Here is a 16627-nt window from a genome sequence, read left to right as displayed (position 1 = left end):
ACATTTGGAATGTGAAAACAGTAGCAGTCAGGTGTATCTCCCAAAAAACTTGGGGACCAACCAGCGAACTTGGGGACCTACCAGCATTGCCGTCACTTTATACCAAGTGGGACAGGAGCACCATACAGTCACAAAAGAGGAGTCATTCCTTCATTCTCACCTCATGAGCACCGCCTCTTCAGCCATTCCTTGGTGTCCAGATGAGAGGTTAAAGGGACAATTAAAACTTGGGGCTTCTTTCCTGTGAAATAACATGACAAAGATGGTGTTGGTTTCTGTATCTCTTCAGGCTTTTCTGTTTCTCTTTACATTTCTCCCTTTCATTAGTAATTGATCCTCTTCTAGCTTTATATCTCACATTCTACTGCATATTTCAGATCTCCCCAATGCCTTAATCTCTTTTTCACATATATTTTCCACCTGGCTTTTTCCATCCACCTCTCAGTCCACCATTGTTCATTATTCCCTCAATGTCAGACTTTCTTAATCTCTTTAATCTCTTTTTATGTAGCATTTCTCTCCTTTCTCTTTTCTCATCTTCTTTCTATCAATGCCTCCACATTCTTTCAATTGCTCTCAATATATTCCTGTTTCCATCTTCTCTCAATTCTTCTCTGCTCTCAGTCTTAAATGTCTTGATTTTCAATGCACATTACATATATACTCCTCATTCTCCTTCTCACTCCTCTGCCTTTTTTCAATATTTCTTATCTTCTTGTTCTCTCTCTGAACATACTCTTTTGTCCATTTTTCTTTTTTCTGTGTATCTGTGTTGGACGTGGCCCTCTCTGTGTGGTCATCCAAAGCTTTTTGACTTCACCCTCCTTTTTTTCTGACTTAGTGTTTGTTTGCTTTAGGACTCTGTGCACTTTACCAGTGCGAACCATAGCTAAACTCTTTGTGCTCATCCCTAAAACATGGTAAAGTTGGCTTACAGCTGATTGGCATATTTAATTTACTTATAAAGTCCATAGTAAAGTGGTATACAACATACCTCCAATTGAAATGCCACTAATGGGCCTGCAACACTTATTGTGCCACCCACTTAAGTAGCCTTACAAAACATGTTTCAGGCCCGCCATTGCAGCTTGACAGCAGTTTTAAACTGCTAATTCGTCTTGCCAATATAACCCCCTTGCCAAGTCAAAACCTAGCTTTTTTTACATATAAATCACCCTTAAGATAGGGCCTAAACAGCCTATATGGCAGGGTGCATTGCAATTTAAAAAGATGGACATAAACCTTTAAGTACTACATGTCTTGATAGTGAAAAACTCAAAAATGTGTTTTTATTACTGTGAGGCCTACCACTCCTATAGGATGACATTTGGTTATCTTATTATATTTAACAAGTGCTAACTTTTGATTGGGAGCAGGTAGGAAAGTCGAATTTGGTGTCTGAGGAATCATAATTTAAAACCATCTTTAACTGTAAAGTTGGATTTTATGTCATAATTCTGAAAGTTTAGCAACACAAATGGATGATGGACGGAGTGCTGACGCTTTTCAAACACTCACCCCCAGTCACAGATCTAGGTTTAATACATCGTTCTTTTGCTCACCATGCCACCCCATTTCGGACCCAGCCTTATGCAAATCAGTCTTGACCCTATTCCTCATGGGAGCAGTCCAGCCCAAACTGCCAGGCTAGGTCCTTCCTGGATCGGAAACAAGCATCCTGGGGCCAGTTTCAGGGTGTCATCCTTCATCAGCCAGGCTAGCTTGAATCCAGTGGCACAGTGAGCACGTGACCCAGTCCAGCATGAACTGCCAGGCTGGGTATAAACTGGCGAGAACAATCAGATGCAGTAGAAACAACTAGTGTAATGAAGCATATAAAATACTATTGTACTAAAGGCCTGAATAAAATTAAAGCAGACACGTGCAGGCCTCACATCTTAAGGCCAATACAGAGGCTGTGTAATATCTGAATATCAATGAACGAGTTTCTTGGTAGACCGCAAAGGCACTCTGTGTACTTGAGATATTATCTCCTTGTTTAGGCAGATGGTCTTCCATTACCCTACTGAAGAATCTGCAAGGGCTGAGGCTGGCTATGTGTGCTATGAAGCATAGCCATGTAATTTAATTGTAAAATATTTGCATGATTGATGTAGAGAATTAGAATGGAAGTTTGAGGGATTTACTATAGAGTGTATCCAAGCTATTGTCTGATCTACTACAGCATGTATCGAAGAGTGTGTCTGATTTACTACAAAATGCATCAAAGAGAGTGTCTGGTTTATTTAAGAATGTATCCAAGAGGGTGTCTGATTTACTACAGAATGAATCCAAGAGAGTGTCTGATTTACTACAGCATGTATCGAAGAGTGTGTCTGATTTACTACAGAATGCATCAAAGAGAGTGTCTGACTTACTAGAGAATGTATCCAAGAGAGTGTCTGGTTTAATAAAGAATGCATCCAAGAGAGTGTCTGATTTACTACAGAATGAATCCAAGCGAATGTCTGATTTACTCTAAAATGTATCCAAGAGAGCGATTTACTACAGAATGCAACAAAGAGAGTGTCTGACTTACTAGAAAATGTATCTAAGAGAGTGTCTGGTTTAATAAAGATTGTATCCAAGAGGGTGTCTGATTTACTACAGAATGAATCCAAGAGAGTGTCTGGGTTACTATAAAATGTATCCAAGGGAGATTATGATGTACTCTAGAATGTATCCAAGAGAGTGTATGATTTACTTCAGAATGAATCCAAGAGAGTGTCTGATTTACTACAGAATGAATCCAAGAGAGTATCTCATTTACTACGGAATGCATCCAAGAGATTGTCTGATTTACTCAGACCCCCCTCTGCGGAGTGCGCGGCCCTAGGAGCTCCTGAGTGAGTTCAGAGAGGGGGCCACTCCATGTGCTTTGGAGGGGGCCCTAAAGATTTGTTACATCCAGTGCCCAATTTGAGTTGGTGGTTTACCGGTGGGTGGGTGCAGACACCTATTTTTGAGGGCCGGCACTTACTTTTTTAATCAGGCATTGACTGCGCACAAAAGACACTAATGGAAAAGTCGGAGGAAGAGAAAGACGGAAATGCATCATAAAGGGAGAGAAAGCAGAAAGCTGCACGAGTGGGCTGAAGGGGCAGGGAGTGGCTGTAAATTGATTGAACAGGCCCGAGATGGCTTCAGGAATAGCTACCTTGGTATTCTGTGCTTGCATATTTAATTGCAGTAGCTGTGTGTTTCAGAGGAGAGCTTTGGGCACTGGCACGTTTTTATTTGCAAATTAACCACTGGTTACACCACTGCTGCACTGGCTGGCGTTCTTGTGGAAGTAAATCCCTACAGTTCAGTGCGCATGCTGGATACCCGTGGCCTAAGATAGCATTGCAGGACTAGTAACCTTCTGTTGGCACCCCACAAGGACGAGAAGTTGATGATAGGAGCACATGATCTTCAAAGGTAGCTTTGTGGTAGTGTTTATAGTCATCAGGGCATATTTACGGAAAATTGGAGTAGGACAGCGCTGCAAGTGTGTTTGCAGCGCTGTCCTATGCCGATTTGAAAGGGCAGAAATGTACCTTATTTACAAGATAAGGTGCATTTATGCCCTTTCCTGCTGCGCTGGTGCACAATTTGGTGCCTAGTGCCAATATAGGCACCCATGCACCATGGTGCACGGGTGTCTGCATTGTAGACGGGAATGTTTTTGTGCAGGAAGGGGTAACTTTCTGCACAAAAACAATCCATGGAGGCTTTTTCCTCTTTGCAGCACACATAGAGAGAAGAAAAAGCGAGGAGAAATAAAGATAGTTCTCCTTGTTGCGCTTGCCCGGGGGGAGGTACACGATTTTGATGCATTCCCAGGTTTACATTGCCTTGTAAATCTGGGAATGCATCAGAACCCATGGGTGCTGCGTGGGAAAACCCACCCCAATGCCCATGGAACGCCCCCTGATGCAGTGTAAAGCAATGCAGTGACTTGTGCTTCGTTGCCTTACAGCATTTCTAAGAGGCCATGAAAACCCACTCAAAGTGGCTTTGCGTGGCCTTGTAGATATGGGTCTGCAATATGCGCTGCTGGCGCATAAACAAAAAGTAGTGCACCAGCAGCGCAAGGGGCTTGTAAATTTGCCCAAACATTTCTGTCTCAGACTTGAGAGGTAAAAGGGCAAAACGCTGTCACTCACAGTAAAGTTAGACAATGGCCAAAAGATTATGGACCAATCGATGAAGATGGCTGGCAGAAAGCCCCTTTAAGAATGTATTTTATACATATATTTTAGTAAACTAAATAGGTCTTGGCTAACACCAGAACTAATAAACGGACAACGCTCAGGTATCACAACTGGAACTCTTTGTGACCCCCCAAATCACCAACATGAAAAACACTAGGACATGATGGCACCGGCCTAGTGAACCCAGAAAAATCGAATTCAAGAGCCTCCCAGAAAAATCTAAAATATGCATGATTGGCATGCATTTCACTGTGCAAGAACTGACAAATCTATCACTTGTTACTAACGTCTTTCCAACTCTTCCCCTCTCTCAGTCTCTCTATCTTCCTGTCAGTGTCTTTGTCTTTACAACCCTCGCTGTCTCTATTGGTATATCATTTATTGTGTTGTCGATCTATCTGCCTGCCTGTCGTTCTGACTGTTTGTCCGCAAATCAAACTGTCCCTCTTTTGGTCAATAAGGCCTGCCTGTGACCTGCCTGTTTGTATGTCTACAAATATCTGTGTGTATACCTATCTCCCTGTCTACCTGTCTCATCATTTGTCCATCTTAGGGTGACCACCTAGCACTGAGGTAAAATCTCGATAGGACTGTAAATATTTTAAGAACATATCCAAGGTGAGGCCAAACCCGACTACTCAGTGCATTCATTTACTGTTTCTTACATTGCACTATTTATTCACTGTGCTGAGTAAGTGATTGCATCTAGGTAGGCTACATCCATGTGGTGCATTAGGTCCTTGTTCAATAGTAAATTGATGCCCTTGAGCACTGTGTCAAGGGCATCACCCCAACCCAAATCTACCCAATCTGTCTCAGGGGGATAGCAATAGTAAATTATTTAATATATTTCTAAACATTGTAAAACCCCATGCCAAACAGTTTGGGAAACATTAAAGTAAATAACGTTTTTCACTTTATGCTAGTTTTGACAAGTTGAACAAAAATATCTGTGTCACCTCAACCCCCACCTCATTTTAACCTAAAAAATGGACGCATAGCAGAGGATGTGAGCAACAGTTTTACACCTGTCAGGATGTGAGGTATCCACAACTTGCCTGTGGTCTCACAGCACCAAAAGGCCCATCTGCTGCATTAAAGTGCACATTCGGGACTGTACAATTACCCAAGAACTGGGGGCCTGGACTAGCAGACAAACAGAAGTAAAGAGCAGGGTGGAGTCGAGATCAGATGGGAGATCAGAGGGTTCTTGCTAAGGACTGGACAAATAAGGAAGAGAAGAACAAGGTTTGATAATTCCCAAAATAAGACAAGATGGGCAGGCAGAGTGTCGGAAAGTTCTTCACACCAGGAGAGTAGTCTCAGCACAGAGACCAGAAACAGAAGAGGCGCAGTTCAGAGATTTCTATTGGAACTCCATCCGTCTCCCCGAATTACGACATGAAAAAAGACTGGGACAGGGCGGCTTCTGCCATGTGACCCCAGAAAAACCCGATTCAAGAACCCCACCAGAAAAAGATCTAAAAATGCACGAATGGCATGCCCTTCAGCAAACAAGTCTTGACAAAAGAATCTCGTGTTACCACAATCTTTACAACTCTAAAGTCTTTCTGTCTTTACAACTCTGTTTCTGGGTCTCTCTCGCTATACAAAATATTCTGTTGTTCCATCCATCCATCTCATCTGTCTGCATACCGGACTGTTCTTTGGGCCATATTAGGCCTGCCTGTCAGTATGTCTACGATATCGGCGTGAATAGCCTCTCAGTCTATCCTGTCGGCTATGTGTCCGTCTGTCCTCTTAACTCTGTCTGTTCCTCCATCTAGTAATTCCCCTACCTGCTCAGTGAATGGTCTTTTCAGCTCCGATCCCGTCTGCTCCCATCTAACTGATAACCTCCCTTGGGGTTATTTTGGGACGACCAAGCACTTCCCAGAACGCAGCAACGCACACACGACCTTCACAGGTACTCATACCTTGACCCCGTGCCCTTCTACTCCCTGCCCAGCTCGCCATCCCAAACATATTCCCCCTCCACTCTCTTGATTTCCAATCATTTGCGCGCACCTGCGCCTCTCTCTACTCACCCGACCTCGTGGCGCTGGGGTCAAGGCGCAGATTGATGGTGGCCTTGTGCTATTCCAACGCCTCTGTGACATGTCCAAGGATGACTGCGCTTTTATTCACCACCGCCACTTTCAGTTTCCATTCTCCCAAAACAGAAACTACTGGGTTGGCGCTTTATTGGCGCTCGCCCTCATCGATTCTCGTTCAGCGTCTCGAGGCGTGGCGCTACATCAGTGACCTCTCTGAGCTGTGATGACTAGCTGCAAACGTAGGAAGAGTGAGGGCGCGGAACGGAGCGCCCAACTGGGTGCCCTTTTCTATCTGTGTTCACGGTGCCCTTTGCAATTTACGCAGTGCTTTAAATGGGCCGGTACTGTCCGGTACTGAGTACCGGCACTTTTTTATTTTGAGAGGGAGAGTACCGGCTCATCTCAGAAAAAACGTAATACTTTTAATTGGAGAGTACCGGCACTTCTCGGAAACCAGCAGGTACTCTGTCACAGAGTACCTGCACTTTCATTTTTCCATTTCAAGCACTGAATTTACGCCCTCAGACGTACCTACACGCACTCTTTCTGCATTGCAGGCACCTTAAACGGACGCTCGGGTGTGCGCTGGGCAGGCAAAGCCCCTCAGCCCTCGCCCCTTGGTTGCTGACACGGGTATACATTTATTTTTGTATTCGGTAGCTTTATAGTGTGCTGCGTGTAACTCGGTATCTTCGGAGCGCAAGGTGAAGAATAAGTAAAAATACTACGAGAAGGAGAAAAGCGGTAGAGTGGGGAACGTGTTCTGTTAAATTAACTCATCTTTTAAAGCCCATACACCTACCCAACCAGGGGGCATCCCGGCTCTGCTAGATGGAACACAGTAAAACACAAGCGTTGTCTGAAGCCTATACAAAAAGAGATGTTTTCAGTTGGTTCCCGAAGCTTAGGTTACTGTTCGACTTTAGCCAGGGCCCCTGGAATTATGCGATTGTGTGGCCTCGGTAATTTTAGCATAATTACAGATTTGCCGCGTTTGCCACATAATCCATCATATGCAGCATAATCTGCAGATTTTTTTAAAAAATGTGTTGCTAGCTCAAAAGGTTCAAAAGTTACTAAAAGTGCAGCAACACGTGTTGCCGCGCAATGAAAGGCCTTAGCAAAACTGGACCGGTCAGCTTTTTGTTGCCTATTGCTAGGTCTGAGTATTAAAATGGTACTAACGTGGCACAACCCCCGCCCATACAATGTTATGACGTTTAAACATTTTGAAATAATGAAGTAATATTATTATAAAATGTGCCGCATCATGCCACATAATTTGCCCTTTCCTGACACATAATTTACCAAACCCTGCTGCATAATTTGTCACCCCCGTTGCCGCATAATTTCAGTGGCCCTGAGTTTAACTTAACCAGGAGGTTATTGCACATTTTAGCGGCACGGTATGCAAAAGAGTGATCCGAAGCTATGTGTGCCTGCTGAATGTTCCAGCCCGTGAACAGTGCACAAGGCCTTGAACTCAATTCTTCTCATCGGCAGCCAGTGCAATTTAACTAGTGACTGTCGGTCGCGCGGAGTTTCTCTTCGGCGCACCTAATCGTGCTCCCTGTTTTGAATAATCTGCAACTTTTGTGACATATGCTGGGCTTTAAATATCGTGCCAGGAAATGCTGGTCCACCAAAATCCTTGGAATAAATGAGCATCAAAAAATTACTATCGTGAGATTCCAGGGTCCTGCCGGATTATATTTGGGTGGTGTTCTCAGATGACAGTGCCCTGACAGCGTGATCGCAGAGGTGTCCTAAATGATGGGAGTACAAACGTTACCATGTTTGTGATTTTGTTATTTAAAACTTCACCCAATTCATGAAGAGTGAACATTAACATTTAAAATCCCTTTAAAAAGAGCAAGAAATAAAAATGTTAAATCTTTATAGATCGAGAGAATTCTTAAACAAAATTAAGTATTTGTCAGGAAACGTTTGTATTAAGCTTTACTTACATGCACAGCGGCTCAAGGGCGAAATATTTTGCAGCTGTGACACATTATAAAGTTAGACACTTCACAAACCTTTTCTGGTGGACGTATTCGTTCCCACACCCATGACGTCTGTCTGCCAGGGTGCTGCCAGCAGGAGGGGCTTTAGCGCTGATGGTGCCCAGAAACAATCTTTTTTGGCACCCACCTCCTCATGACCCCCCTCCTCGGATTCCCTCACCACCATCCTGCAAAAGGGCCCCTCATCTCTCCATAGCCCTCTCTCACATACATTTTCTTTGTTTACAGCGTTGGTAAAGGCTGCCTATACTAATGATCTCAGCTATCCACATATAACATAGCTCTGGTCTTTACAGCAGACATATTAACTCTCGAGTCAAAACTGCCACGAGACAAAACTGTGATCTCTCTTTCTCTAGCAGGAACATTATTCATAAGAGTTATCTTGACATTTTTATTGCTGCCTGACAGCTGGACACACAAGGAACTCTGCAGCAGGCGCTTTTAAATCATAAGTTATTGCTCAATACAGTGCCCCCCATGAGGTCAGTGCATTTCCTCCAGGTCGGCGCCCACTGCGGCTGCACCAGTCGCACCACCCTAAAGCCAGCCCTGGCTGCCAGTAACCCTCTGCGTTACTCAGCATCACAGCTAGCCCTCCTAGAGTCTCCTGAAGGACTTCTGATGGAGACTCAGGTTCTTGTGACCCTGCTTATCAGCCCACCCTTGTGCTCTAGTAGTCATTTCTCAGACAGCTTCACACTAGCTGCCTGCAACTTGCACCATAGGTGAACAATGCAACCTGCTCTCCCAGAACTATTTTTCCTCCATGTTTCATCATATTGGGTCAATATTGATGAATCAATTTAGCAGCTGATGAACTGAGGTTTGTAGCTGGGCAGTATGTGGAGCTAATTTCCGAAGCTATGCTGTACCTTTTCTCCAGGCTTTTTGGATGGTGCAAAGAACTTTGGCCTCGATCCTGGGTCTGATTGGCTGCCGGGGCGAGCTCTGAGAAGGCTTGATGTGATCCTGTTCATGGAGTTTCAGGCACATTCTGGCTTCATGGTTTTGTAGCTGATGAAGTTTGGCAATGTATGTTTTGGGAAGGGCAGTGGGAATGATTTAAACATTGCTCACATAAGATATAACAAAAGCTCTGAGTAGTTCTCTTCAATTGTCGATTTGATGCAGGGGTAACAACTAAACACACATCTCACTGGGTGGGGCTATTAAGTCAACCTAAGGAGCAGAGCTACAATCATCAAACATAGGAGTGGAGCTCTTCTTAAAGCCAGAACAAGAAAATAGAGTGATAAATTATGGATTTTAAACATACTGGTCACACCTCATACGATTTCAAAAATCATGTTTTAGCAGATTTGAGAATGTTTATAGGCTACTGACAGAGATCGTTCAAAACAGCTTCTTCAGATTTCAATACAAAGCACTTTAGAACCAATTCCTGCAAAGTTGATTCGAGACAATAGCCCCTTTTGACAATTCTCCGAAAATTCTTTTCATGAAATTATTATGACCTCATACAGTATTTTGTATTCCCTCTTCAAAAACAAGCTTCTGTCTGACTGTTGACCAAAGGTCAATTTTCAGTCTTCTCACTGTGACGTTGCTTCTTTGAGGCTCCACACCTGCCCCTGCCTCGGAATATTGAGCTATACTGTAGAGGGTGATGCAGCTGATTCAGGTTATGTGATTGGCAAGTTTCAGGTTTGGTTCCCAATTCATCTTCCTTTTCTCCTGAGATTGAGTGGCAGTCAGTTGGCAGCATTACCTCCTGTCAATTACAATGACAGGAATCTTTAATATGTTAAATCAAACTCAATAGTTGTTGTTTATTGTAGTAAGAAAACATTAAGACCCCCCACCCCCCTCCACAAGGAATGGTAAAGGAGCCCTTGGCAGTACCCATACCCTTGAGCTGACAAGCTAAGCCCACCCCCCCCCTCCTTATGCACAGAGGACTCAGTCCCTCCCCCACCCCCTCTCCCACACCACAGGAGCTGTGGGGACATCTGGTATGCCACTGTTGCTGTTAGCTATGGAGCAGTTGTCACATGCGATGACAGAGCTGTATCCATGCAGGAGGCGACCAGGCCTAAAGTACTGGAAAAAAAGAGAGCTGCCTTGAAATAACTTTGCAACAAATGGTGTACGAGCGTGCAAAGCATAGAAGAATTGCATCAAGTTCCAGACCACATCCAAACTGCGGCTGATCCTTACCAATGTCCTGCCAAGAGGTCTCTCTAACAGAAACAGTGGCGCTTAATTCCAAATGTTCCCAAATGTCTATGCTAATTATAACAATTAGATTGGCATGGGTGGAGAAAGGTGCCATCTTGAATGGAGCACAAGGAAGACACAAATAGACAAAATGGTTACCAGCTTGTCACTGTACCACCTGAACAAGTAGTACACGAATCAGTGTTTTCATTGTGCAATTAAATTTTATTCGTAGCCTATTAAACTAAATATCAGAATGATGCTGCTTTTGAAAGATCTTGCCTTAGTTTGACAGCAGGCTTCATCATCCAGAAAAACTGGATCTGGTCTTTTAACATATGGACACTATGGGGGTCATTCCGACCCTGGCGGTCGGTGTTAAAGCGGCGGCTAACCCGCCAACAGGCAGGCGGTCAAAAAAATTGAATTCTGACCCTGGCGGGAACCGCCAAAACAGACCGCCACTTCAACACTCCGACCGCCACGGCGGTAGAAACAAACAGCGCGGCGGTCACCGCCAACAGACAGGCGGCAGACAATGTACCGCCCACCCTATCACGACCCACCAATCCGCCACCTTTTCCGGGGCGGGAGCCCCGCCGATAAAAACACGGCGAAAACGCTCAAATCTACACACTCCACGAGGAATCCCGACAGCATGGAACCCGAATTAAACATCCTACCTGCCATTGTCTACCTTCTCATCTACCACGAGTACGAACGCCGGCGCAGACGACAACGGTGAGTACTGCACCTACGATACAGGGGAGGGGGGAGGAGAAAAGGTTACGGGCACACACATACGCGACACACCCACCCCCCCACACCCCCCACCCCTCCCTACACCCCCATGCAGAGCAACAAGTCAGAGTGACACCCCCCAAACCCCCTGGAAAAATGCAAAGACATAATTAAAAGGACCGTAAAAATTTATGTTTAAAAAAGGTTCATTGAAGTCATGATAAATATGCAATATGAAATGTAGAAAATAAAGAATGAATATATAGAAAATCTCAAACATAGCCAATAAGTCCTGCACAGTCCGTGAAATGTCCATCGTTCGTGGGCCAATGTGTTAAAACACATGGGCAAAGCCCACACAGGAGACCGGATACCATTGGAGAGAACACTGCAGGGGCATCAGATGACAAAACTACAGGCACCTCAGGGGGAAGGGAAGGGGGGGCACCTCAGCCACATGAGTCCACGACGCCAGATCCACGAGGGGCCTCCATGGCCAATGTCCCATCCTGGGGAGTGCAAAGCCACAGTCTCAAAAGTCTCTACAGTGGGTGGCCTGCCCACTGGGCCATCCTGGGGAGTGCAAAGCCACAGTCTCAAAAGTCTCACAAGTGGGTGGCCTGCCCACTGGGCCATCCTGGGGAGTGCAAAGCCACAGTCTCAAAAGTCTCACAAGTGGGTGGCCTGCCCACTGGGCCATCCTGGGGAGTGCAAAGCCACAGTCTCACAAGTGGATTACAGACTCCACTGCTACTGGAGGAGGCATGGTGGCCAGAGTGCATCCTGCAGCCATGCCCGATACCGACCCGGCCCTGCTACTTCTGCCAATGGGCCAGCTGTGCATGACTTGAAGGGCCCTCTTCAGCCGTGCAGAGACGGCGGTGCCCAGCGGAGTGGTGCTTGAGATGAAGGGCCCGGCGGAGCGGTGCTTGAGATGAAGGGCCCAGCGGAGCGGTGCTTGAGATGAAGGGCCCAGCGGAGCGGTGCTTGACAGGAAGGGCCCAGCGGAGCGGTGCTTGAGATGAAGGGCCCAGCGGAGTGGTGCTTGAGTTGAAGGGCCCAGCGGAGCGGTGCTTGACAGGAAAGGCCCGGCGGAGCGGTGCTTGAGATGAAGGGCCCAGCGGAGCGGTGCTTGAGATGAAGGGCCCAGCGGAATGGTGCTTGAGATGAAGGGCCCAGCGGAGCGGTGCTTGAGATGAAGGGCCCAGCGGAGCGGTACTTGACAGGAAGGGACCAGCGGAGCGGTGCTTGAGATGAAGGGCCCAGCGGAGCGGTGCTTGACAGGAAGGGCCTGGCGGAGCGGTGCTTGAGATGAAGGGCCCAGCGGAGCAGTGCTTGAGATGAAGAGCCCAGCGGAGCGGTGCTTGAGATGAAGGGCCCAGCGGAGCGGTGCTTGAGATGAAGGGCCCAGCGGAGCGGTGCTTGACAGGAAGGGCCCGGCGTAGCGGTGCTTGAGATGAAGGGCCCGGCGGAGCAGTGCTTGAGATGAAGGGCCCGGCGGAGCGGTGCTTGAGATGAAGGGCCCAGCGGAGTGGTGCTTGACAGGAAGGGCCCGGCGGAGCGGTGCTTGAGATGAAGGGCCCGGCGGAGCGGTGCTTGAGATGAAGGGCCCAGCGGAGCGCTGCTGGAGACGGCGGGGCCCAGTTCAGCGGTTCTTGAGACGGCGGTCCCCAGCGGAGCGGTGCTGGAGACGGCGGGGCCCAGTTCAGCGGTTCTTGAGACGGCGGTCCCCAGCGGAGCGCTGCTGGAGACGGCGGGGCCCAGTTCAGCGGTTCTTGAGACGGCGGTCCCCAGCGGAGCGGTGCTGGAGACGGCGGGGCCCAGTTCAGCTGTTCTTGAGACGGCGGTCCCCAGCAGAGCGCTGCTGGAGACGGCGGGGCCCAGTTCAGCAGTTCTTGAGACGGCGGTCCCCAGCGGAGCGGTGCTGGAGACGGCGGGGCCCTGTTCAGCGGTGCTTCTCACGGTGGGGCCCAGTTCAGAGGTGCCTGTCTTGGCGGGGCCCAGTTAAGCGGTGCCTGTCTTGGCGGGGCCCTGTTCAGCGGTGCTTCTCACGGTGGGGCCCTGTTCAGCGGTGCTTCACACAGTGGGGCCCAGTTCAGCGGTGCCTGTCTTGGCGGGGCCCAGTTCAGCGGTGCCTGTCTTGGCGGGGCCCTGTTCAGCGGTGCTTCTCACGGTGGGGCCCTGTTCAGCGGTGCTTCTCACGGTGGGGCCCTGTTCAGCGGTGCTTGTCCTGTCTTTCTAAGGAGCCAGTCCTGGCCAAGACTCCACGCTTAGTCACCCTCCGACCTAGCGTTTGCGGGGCCCTCCTGTGATGGAGTCTTGGGCCCGTGGGTGTCGTCCGTCACACCCGGACTGGGGCTGGTGGGGCCCTCCTGGTCAGCTCGCCTGCTGCATGACTTCTCCGCCCTGCTGCCCTTGCCCTCCTTCGCTGAAGCTCTCTGGCCCTTGCCTCCCTTTGATGTGGCAGGTGACGGGGCAAGGCTACTGTCCTTGGTGGCAGCCGTCTCAGGCTTCTCGCGCCGGCCCTTAATTTTTTTTGTCCTCTTCCCAGGGGGTGGGCTGGCTGTCCCCTTGCTGCTGGCCGATGTTCCTGCCCTAGGAGCTGGTGGACTCCAATAGCCCTGCACTATGGTCATACTAGATGCAGGGCTGGTGGTGGCTGAGGTGCTCTTTGGACTCTTACCAGATGGAGGGGGTGGGTCAGGTGATGCAAAGAGGTTAAGTTTGGAGAGGAAAAGTTTTTTAGGAGAAATGGGAAGGGTAGGTGTAGTGGGTATGGGAGTGGAGGAAGAGGATGTGGTTGTAGGAGAGTCAAGTGTGCTGTCTTTGGGTGCAGGTGCTTGTGACGGAGGCTGTCGTGAGGTGGATGGCTGTTGGGTGGGTGGCTGCCTGCGTTTGTGTGGTTTGGAAGAGGGGGTGACAGACACAGTGGGAGAGGACACAGGGGACGTGTAGATGTTAGTGGGGGTGGTGACTGCACGTGTGCGGAGTGTTCTGGTGGGTGTGGTGGTGATGGACGTACTGGCTGATGGTGGTGTGCATGCAGGTGTGAGTGGAGACGTCACAGGGAGGGAGGAGGGAGACGAGGAGGAGGGGGACACAGAGGTGGTAGTGACTGTTGCAATGTCTGCATGTGGATGTTGCTTGTGTGAATGCTTGTGGGATCTGTGGTGCTTATGTCTGGATGAGCTGCCCTTGGGTGTTGAGGTGTGTGCAGGCTGGTCTGATGGTGTGGATGGGATAGGCTGAGGAACAGGAGACTGGGACTGGGTGGAGGCAGTTGGAGGAGGGAGGCTGGAGACAGGGACAATGGCTGCCGTCAGTGCTGAGGCCAGAGCGTTGAACGATCGCTGATGGGCAGCCTGACCCGAATGAATGCCCTCCAGGTATGCATTGCTACGATGCACCTCCCTTTCCACCCCCTGGATGGCATTCAAAAGGGTAGACTGCCCAACAATGAGCGTCCTCAGGAGGTCAATGACCTCCTCACTGAGGGCAGCAGGGGTAACTGGGGCAGGGACTGAGGTGCCTGGGGCGAAGGAGATGGCCGCCTTCCTGGCCGAGCGGGCACGGGCCGAAGGCTGAGGGGCTGCTGGGAGGGCGGGGCTGGTGCGCTGGGTGGCGGCTGTACCTGTAGTAGCGGTGGGCACGGATGTTGCCGCCACCGCAAGGGAGCTCCCTTCCGAGGACGTGTCGGTGTCGCTGACGTCTCCACAGGTCCCCGTTGTGGAGCTCCCCTCGCCCTACATCTCACTGGTGAACTCGGAGTCTGTTGCATGGCCCTCCGGGGCCATGTGAGATGCAGCTCCATCGCGCGCCGATGCCAAGTCTCCTCCGCCTGATGATGCTGATGCACACATGCACAGGAAGAAAACGAAAATGGGTGGGGGGAGAAATGAAGACAGGTTGAGTGCATGCATTGGCAACAACGTTGTCGGAGAGGACAGACACAGAAGCCCCCAGCACTACGCCGCGCAATCGGGGTACACTTCTCAGTTCTTGTGACTAGGCCTACAGGTCTATGGACGACAAATGCACACATGGGTGATGCAGGACCATCGATAACTGTACTTGGCTCCCTACAGAGGTGGGGGGCGGGGCACAGGGCCATGCCTAACGGAGGGGACTAGCCTACAGAAAGCGCCCTGGCCTAGAGTCACCCACAGCCCTCCTCCCCAACCCAGACACCTCCACTGCGCGCAAAGATAACAGAATGTGCAGATACTCACCCCCTTGTGTCTGCTGTGATGTCCTCAAGCGCCCATCCAAATCGGGGTAGGCCACCGCCAGGATCCGGGACATCAGGGGGGTCAATTGGCGGCTGGCACCCCTCCTACGTTGGGAGGCCATCCCCAGCAGAGACTCGGCGGTCTTCCTGGTCCCCTGGCGGATGTCCTCCCACCTCTTTCGGCAGTGGGTGCCCCGTCTGTTGTGGACCCCCAGGGCCCGGACGTCCTTGGCGATGGCACGTCAAATGTCGATCTTCTGATGGGCGCTGACCTATTTGACATGTACAGGGTAGGAAAGGAAATCTCATCAGTTTTCTGCATGGTCGATGTGAGTGGCCCCCCCTCCCCAACCTTGCCATGTGGCACATGCTCTCATCAGGAGTGCGTTGCCCTCCTCATTCGCTCCCCTCCCCACCATCTTACATCCGCCGCACTCAACACAGGCATAGCCCATTCGACGTGCACCCTGTGTACTAACCTGTTGGTCTGGAGGACCGTAGAGTAGCGCATACTGGGGGAGGACCCCATCCACGAGTTTGTCCAACTCTTCTGTTGTGAAGGCAGGGGCCCTTTCCCCAGTCGCAGCAGCCATTGTCCCTTCCAGACCGAGTTCACAGCAGCACTTGCAGTATAGGTCCTCTCCTGTGGATGATCAGGTCTCGAGTGATTAATCAGATAGAAAATGGCGGTCACGCCCGCGGCGGTGCGTACCACGGCGGTGCGTACCGCGACCGCCGGCGCACATCGTCATTGGCTCCTGAGACCCATAGGGTTCAATGTTAACCAATGCAGCTTTGCGCCGCGGTCTTCGACCGCCGACCGCCGCGGTGTGCCACGCCAGCGCAATGAGCCCCCATCCCATTGTCACACTTCACAGGTCAGGCAGCCGCCATTTCAAGGGCCCACATGGCATAATTTCAACTGCGTCACACAGGCCTAGGCCGTGCATTGCCACTCACACAAGCCTTTCAATGCATTGCAACTCTTTTACTGTGCAAGCTGTGTGAACGTACCTGTGGGTTGCTTGACTCTGTGCTCCATGTTGTCCTTCCTAGGCACCGTCCGCTGGGACTTGCGAGGAGAAGGATGAATCCTCCCGTGTACCGACCGCTGGTGGACCTGTCCACAATGGAAGAACGACATGTCATACTGACATACATGCTTGATAGAGCCACTGTACATGAACTGGTTGCCCAGCT

The 16627-nt window shown here is 49.5% G+C and overlaps 1 protein-coding gene across 1 annotated transcript in view; it reads right to left on the bottom strand.

Moving 5' to 3' along the window:
* APOBEC1 (apolipoprotein B mRNA editing enzyme catalytic subunit 1) overlaps nucleotides 1-6322 on the bottom strand; it is a 78293-nt gene extending 71971 nt beyond the window's left edge. The window contains exons 1-2 of the mRNA XM_069201938.1: nucleotides 6245-6322; nucleotides 161-241 (exon numbers count right to left, since the gene is read on the bottom strand). Of these exons, the coding sequence (XP_069058039.1) occupies nucleotides 161-186 (26 nt within the window). The 5' untranslated portion in view covers nucleotides 187-241; nucleotides 6245-6322. The remainder of the gene's footprint in view (nucleotides 1-160; nucleotides 242-6244) is intronic.
* Between the last annotated feature and the right edge of the window lie 10305 nt (nucleotides 6323-16627).

The sequence above is a fragment of the Pleurodeles waltl genome, chromosome 7 (assembly GCF_031143425.1).
Source record: "Pleurodeles waltl isolate 20211129_DDA chromosome 7, aPleWal1.hap1.20221129, whole genome shotgun sequence".
Lineage (NCBI taxonomy): Eukaryota > Metazoa > Chordata > Amphibia > Caudata > Salamandridae > Pleurodeles > Pleurodeles waltl.
Note: the sequence above shows the minus strand (reverse complement) of the source record. Positions and strands in the feature narration are given on the sequence as shown.